Consider the following 7,318-nt stretch of genomic DNA (forward strand, 5'->3'; position numbering starts at 1 on the left):
AAGAATGTTGTCATCTGCAGTGACTGAGAGGTTGTGTTACATGATGGACTGAGACCCCCCTAGAAGAAAATTCTGCCAGGTTGTTATTCATAAACTCTTATGTCGTCTTGAGATACTAGCAAGGTATAAGGTTCAAACTTAGTACTGTTTGTGGCATCCGTCAACACTTTTGCCCTCTGTAATGGCTTGCCTGGAGCAGTGTCCACTTGTGGACCTTTGCGGCATCCTCCCACAGCTGCAGGTCTCTGTGTACATTGTGGAGGAAAGTCTCTATCCCCCTGTGTTTGCTGGATGCTTCTATAACCTTCACCCCTTGGATTGGGATTGGAAGACTGGAAGGGCTTGGACCCATAATTTCCTTCAAGTAAACAGTAGAGTCCACTCATTACTGGGTGTTCCCCAGTCTCCTCAAGAGTCTTTTCTGGTCAGGGACACATTGTTTCTGCCTCAGTGGCTGTCCCAGCTGTCAGGCTTGTAGTGAAGCTCCCCTTATGCAGAGAGGCAGAGCTGCATCCTGCTCCTTCACCAGACATTCCTGAACTGAGCCAGGTTCTCTCCTTTTCTTCTCCCTCCAGGCCTGGTGTTAGCTGCAGGTATTGTAGGGTGGGGCTAACTGGGTTCTCTTTCATCCCTTCTCTGCTGGTATGGTGTTTCTCTGCTCCGTCACAGCCTCCTTGTACTGCAGTCACACTACCTGAGAAACAGGATTAAAGTAGAATTTCACTGGAAACCAGGTGCCCTGTCTCCATGCAGCTCTCCTGAGAAAATTAAAAAAAAAAATGAAGAGGGGAAACTGGTTGGCTCAAGGTATTGGTAATGGGATAAGGAACCTTCCATCTCTAGGTTGCTTGTTTGACTCTAGCTTGGGTCATTAATGACTAAAAGACATTTGGTGGCTGTTAAATCTAAAAAGCTGAAAAAACATGCAATTAACTACTTGTTGTGGTTGTTTTTTTGTTTCACTCCCCCCCCCCCCCCCCCCGCTTTCTTCCCATACAGGTATTTTTTGCATCAGTGAGATCTGGAGGAAGTAGCCAAGTTTTTTTCATGACCCTCAACAGAAATTCCATGATGAACTGGTAATAGAAGAACGCTTGACACTTACCTTCATGGCATTATTTCTAATTTAAAGGACATTAAACATGTGGACTAACACTCTCGAGGCAGATACGGAAAGCCTTGTGGAATACACCACTCCCTACACACACTCTCACAATACAGTACACCCTTCATTGTTGCAGTCTGGTAATGGAGAGAGAGGATTCACTGGAGATCCCTAAGAATGCAACACTGTGTTTGGGGCAGAAAGAGACATATGCACTTCAAAAGTAGAGAAAGGAACCTCTGATGGTCTCCTGATTAAGCTGTGTTATAGTGGGTTATGAATTTTTTTATTTTACTTTTTCTTTGTCCCCTACTTTGTAAGAATGGGGAAGAAAATAGTGTCAAAAAGTATGTTTTTAATTCTGTCTGCCTGCTAGCATCAAATATATAGTTTGCTGTAAAGTTATTAATTAAAACTGGTGAAAGACAGCACAATAAATGTACCTTTTATCTTTGCGATGAAGGCCATAACCATATAGCTAAGTAATTTTGGGAAATCTTTTGCCTTCACCAACATTTACATGTTGCTTTTGGCAGCAACAGCTTAATGGATTTTTAAAGAAGAGAAAAATAATAGTTTTTCCCCTCTTTTGGGAAATGGATTTTAAATGGCTAAACTACTAGCCTTAGACTAATAAAATCAACAACATTTTTGTCAGTCTGTCAGTCCATATTTCTATCTGGATCTTCACATAATGGTGTGTGTTGATAGAGAAAGTAGTGTCGTTTGTTGTTACTCCTGAAAACAGTGGGAGGGTGTATTAGCATTTTTTCCCCCATGCTACTTTATGCAAGAGGTCAAGGCAAAAGAAGGGGATGGAACAAAGGCTGAGAGAAACACAAGATCATTCAGGTGACAGATGTATTTGGAGGGATGCATGGAGCCACTTGGATGACAGAGTTTTTAATTTAGGATCCAGTCATACTGAGAACTAATTGGGTGTGCACAGCTGAATGGTTGGGCCCCACTTAAGAGTGATGCTGTGCATTCAGAACTGCCCTGGAAGTCAGTGATAGCTAAGTGTGCCTAGCACCGATAAGGATTGTGGCCCCAGTGATAACGTGGCTTCCATTGACTTTGTCTCGTCTCCAGATATGAAGACTGGGACGGGCAAGTTAGAAGGTTCTGAGAGGCCCAGTGTCTGCTCAGTGTAGGGGAGAGAGGGGATTAGCTACTAAACCAAGCCAAAAGGAGATTACACAGCCGAATTGTAAAGAATTTTTAAAAATAGGGTTTCTTGAGTGACGATTCTGAAACTATAATCACTTTCTGCCCCTCCTCCACTCCCCCCGAATTACCCAACATACAGTGAACGACAACATCTGTGCAGAAATATGTATGTATTTAGTTCAGGTTGAATTGTGTCCTTAAAACTCTGCTCAACTGATTTAAATTTTAAGTGAGTATCTGGGATTTTTTTTTTCTCAATAGCTACAAGCATGGCTGCCCGTGGTATTAGGGTGTTGCATAACGAGATCTGTGTTGCTGTTTTTAACCTACCTCGTTTTGTTCATTTTTGTTTTGTTTTTCATTTCGCTGTTTATTGCAGCACTGTTGGCTCCAGGAAGATGTAGAGAGCTTAACTGGCAATCTCTGATATTATATGTAGTAATAATGATGCTATTAAAAAAACAAATCAACTGTCGTTGGTCAAATCTGAATCCTTCACTGATTAAAAAAGAATCTCACACTCTCAGTCCCCCGGCCCTGTAATGGACTGCACCATCCATTATTGTGCCGGTAGGCATTAGTTTTGTTCATAGTCATTTAAAATTGGTTGCTGGCCATACCATCAGTGAGAGCACAATAAAAATCAGAAATCCGGGGCAAATGTATAGCAAGTTGGTGAAAATATGCTACTTCTGGCCTGTGGTTCTTAAAGTTTCAACATGGCAGCTTCGTAGGTTAGAGGCAGTTAAGGGAATCCAGGCAGCTTTACAGCTCCATTTCTGAGCCTCTGTCATTAAGTCACCAGGGTGCTGGTCTCAGTCAGAAAATAAAACCCTAGTAAGATAACTTGATCTTTAGCTCTGTTCAAAGCACTATTCATGGCTGTTGGTTTGATGGACAGGATCTGTGCAGGGGCAGTTGCTTCGGTGGCTCAGACTGTCTGGCTGTGTATACACGAGCCTATCTATCTGAAATTTCCCACTGTTGCTAGGATCATTGGCGCTCCACCTATGGCAGGGATGGCGAGAGCCCTAATGCAGACAAGCCTCCAGGCAGCCAATGGCACGTTAGCCACGGCATTGTCGTTTAAGCATGCTCAGAGCACGTCTACACAACCTTGTGGGCGTGATGCCAGTGGCCGCCAGCATTTTGTCTGAATTAGCACTAACATTGTTGAAGCTGCAAGTGGTGGGAAATTCTGAAAATGGTAAATGCCAGCAAAGCTTGTAGTGCATGTTCCAGCAGGGACCTTGAAATCAGCGCAGTACTTCACTGAGCACCATGGAAACCACAGTAAAGCACTTACCAGCTCTCCTCAGTAACAAGCCTAGGCTTGCACATTCCTGTAGGGGTCTCCAAATCAACAGTAGGGAGACTTCAGGCTGTCAGCCACAGCAAAGCACTGTGGGTACTTTGAAAAGTGTCCTTAATTAAAGAGCAAATATATAATTGGGGCTAGCTATAATTTCAACCTAGAGCTGCCACTGAGTGATCAGAAAAGGACCTCCATTTTCAGCCCACATCTCCCACTACCACACATGTACACACCCTTGTGTTTTTTATTGCAATGGTTGTTTTATTTAGCAATAACTTTTCTGATTAAATTTAGCAACTGCTGTAGTTGTTGGATACTGGAATTAAAACGGAATCAGAGTAAATCTCTTCACTGACAGTGATTGCCACCAGCTCTTTATATTTTCACTGTGGCTACCTTAAACCAGAAGCTTCTCATTAATTTATGTTGCAAACTGATGACTTTTGTTTCCCCTAAAGTGTCATGTTCAGAATACACAGCTTTAAATGATTTTTTTTTATTGTGGGTTTTTTGGGAACAGTTATGAAATAAAAGGGAATCATTGTGTTTAAACATAAGGTGGTTTGTGAATGTATTTTTTAAAAACCATACAGTCATTGAAACAAAATCATAAGAAACCAATACTGATGCATTCTTGTTTACAGAGGATTTATGTGAACATAACATAGATCAAAAACATTTCTGGTGCCAACTACAATAAAACACAAAACTTCAAACATCAAGCCATGCCTTTTATATTTTTGTACAAACCTTCTCCCCTGGGGTAATAACCATTAGCAAGTCACAGAGGCAAAATAAACCGCACTCCTTCAAAGGCAGTTAGAGGCTCAATATTCTGCAACAAAACAGACGTTCTTAGAAAAATAAGATTCACCATAAAAGATCAGATCATTGACCCATCACGTCTGGTACCCTGCCTGAGAAAAGTGTGGAAATATCTCCCTGGTGCTTGCAGCTCTCATTTATGCCCTGAACCAAGAGATTTTATTGTCCCTCCATAGCATCCTAGGTGAAACCAACAAAAATGTGACCAACATGTCCGTCAGTGTTCAACAGACCTCTAATATCAAACACTCAACTGTTTTTAAAAGAGGTCATTTGTCCTTTTTGCATAGCATCTATTCAGTGAACACCCCCGGATTCCACATCTTTTATATCATTTGTAGATCCAGATAGTCTCCTGTATAGAAAATAAAGTAAGATAAGCAGACCAGAACATAATGTACCCTTGTGATAAAGCCTTGTATTATATTGGCATGCCAGATGCAAGGCTGTTCTTGCATTCAAACTCTCAGTTGCATTCCAGTCCATTATATTTGGCTCCTATACAACCATGAGCTTGATTCAGCCTGTGAAGACACTGGCTTCTCACGAGACCCAGAAGGGGGTTGTGACAGTGCAAAGCAGCTGCAGCAGTACTCTCCACCACTTCTGCCAGTGCAGCCCCCAAAGTATACATCGCTAGCCAGAGTCGCTGGAGGTAGAGCTATATGAATAGCTGATATCTTGGTTCACTGGCTGATCCAGAAAATTCAGGGGGGAGGCATTCATTTTGGGTTGACTAAAAAAGAAAAACTTTGAATTTTTCAGCAAACCAAAAAAAAAAATGAAGAACAATTGTTTTGGATTGAATACAATATTTGTTCAACTCAAAACAAAAGATTTCATTGCCAAGTTTTAACCTTTTTAATAACATTGTAGTAAAATTCAAAACTAACAGAAAAAGTCAAAACAAAATATGATTTTCTTCAGATTTGTTGGGGTTTGGGGGGCTGGGGGCGATAACTGAAACAACTAGTGAATTCAACACAAATTTACAAAATGTTTCAGTGGACCCAAATCTGCCATTTTCGGGGTGTGTGGGGGGTGGGACTTTAGTCTGAAAAACTTCTTCCAGCTATGTCTGGGAGATGCCCTGATTTAGCATATCTCTGCACAAGCAATCTCCATCAGCAGGGCTCTCAAAGGAGTCCTGACTTCCATTAAATATGCTATTCTCTGGCAGGAACACAAGAGGTACAGTTAGGGTTAGGGTAACACAAACACCCTTTGCCTACCCTAGGGTGCTGGCACAGAGGTGAATCAAGTCCTATACCTGTAAAACATAATCTTCCTGATCCAGTCTTATTGACAGTACGCAGTACTGCACTCACTAGGTCAGGAAAGCACTAGCAACATTTTATATAAACATCTCTACCTTTTTGTATTAAAATTAATTTTTTTCCCACCCTCTCAGAAATTGATTGAAGGTCACTGGAAAAATGACCATTCATTACAGTCCTTTGAACAGCATCATGTTGGCATTATGGGTTGCATATTTTATAGGGCTGTGTTCTGGTGTGTCCAGAAAGCCATATGGGCAAATCTAGTAAAAGGCAGATGAGCTAGTACTTGGGTAACAATTAAAACCATGCTATAGGGAGTCAGGACTTTCCAAGGCTGGTCCCTAATGTACTTTGCATTAATAGTTTATGTTGGAAAATCCTATTTCCTGATAGTAAAGGCCATTCATTGTTCTCTAAAGGTGTAATACATGTGACAGGGTCGGGCCAGATGGGTACAGGAGAGTAATAGAAGGCAGATATATTAGCCCCAGGTTAAGTAGGTCCCTTTTCCCTGGGTAAGGTAACAGGGAAGGTTCCAAAACAACCAGGAACCTTCTGGAGACAATTAAGACAGGCAGGCTGATTAGAACACCAGCAGCCAATCAAGAAGCTGCTAGAATCAATTAAGGCAGGCTAATCAGGGCATCTGAGTTTAAAAAGGAGCTCACTTCAGTTTGTGGTGTGCGTGTGAGGAGCTGGGAGCAAGATGCACTAGGAGCTAAGAGTGAGAATACATACTGTTGGAGGACTGAGGAGTACAAGCATTATCAGACACCAGGAGGAAGGTCCTATGGTGAGAATAAAGAAGGGGTTGGGAGGAGGCCATGGGGAAGTAGCCCAGGGAGTTGTAGCTGTCGCACAGCTGTTCCAGGAGGCATTCTAGACAGCTGCATTCCACAGGGCCCTCGGCTGGAACCCGGAGTAGAGGGGGGGCCTGGGTTCACCCAAACCTCCCAACTCCTGGTCAGACACAGGATGAGTTGACCTAGACTGTGGGTTCACGAAAATGGCCAAACTAAGGGCTGCCGTGAAGCTCCAAGGCGAGCAAATCCGCCAATAAGCGCAAGACCCACCAAGGTAGAGGAGGAATTTTGTCACATACGTAACACTTCTATGGCACTCTGCATCATTGCTGATGGTGTAATCTTGATTATCACAACACTGCTGCACAGCAGGTGTTATCACCATGTTTAATTTACACAAGGGGATAATGAGACAGAGAGGTCAAGACATGCCCAGTTCCACACAGCAATTCAGTGCCAGAGCCACCTTAAAACTCAGAAGCTTCTGGGGCTCCCAATCACATGCTCACTCCATGAGACCCTCAAATCAGGTCCATTAAGCACATGTACTGATCACTTCCTCCTCAATCATCATTTCAGTTAGGGAGTGGGAGGTGAATATTAGGCTGCTATCTTTTTTATTAAAAATACTCTAATTTGCTAACCAAATTGATGTGTATACAGCATGTTTTCCTGTTTGATTAGGAATGCAATTAGTGAAGATTAAGCAACTTTGTGCCCTCCAGTGTGACAGATAGTTAGATGAAATTTCCAGAGTGTTAAGTTGCTTTTAATGTTTACAGTAGCAACCGGCCTAATCAGCAAAGGCCAGATCCTGATC

At 42.4% G+C, this 7,318-nt stretch overlaps 1 protein-coding gene across 3 annotated transcripts in view; it reads left to right on the top strand.

Moving 5' to 3' along the window:
• The window catches only part of TNIK (TRAF2 and NCK interacting kinase), a 305,023-nt gene extending 300,729 nt beyond the window's left edge, over nucleotides 1–4,294 (top strand). For all 3 annotated transcript variants that reach the window (XM_077825854.1, XM_077825855.1, XM_077825856.1), the window contains one exon: nucleotides 1,000–4,294. In XM_077825854.1, coding sequence (XP_077681980.1) covers nucleotides 1,000–1,083 — 84 coding nt within the window. In that variant the 3' untranslated portion in view covers nucleotides 1,084–4,294. The remainder of the gene's footprint in view (nucleotides 1–999) is intronic.
• The last annotated feature ends 3,024 nt before the right edge of the window (nucleotides 4,295–7,318 follow it).

Source organism: Eretmochelys imbricata, chromosome 9, assembly GCF_965152235.1.
Source record: "Eretmochelys imbricata isolate rEreImb1 chromosome 9, rEreImb1.hap1, whole genome shotgun sequence".
NCBI lineage: Eukaryota > Metazoa > Chordata > Testudines > Cheloniidae > Eretmochelys > Eretmochelys imbricata.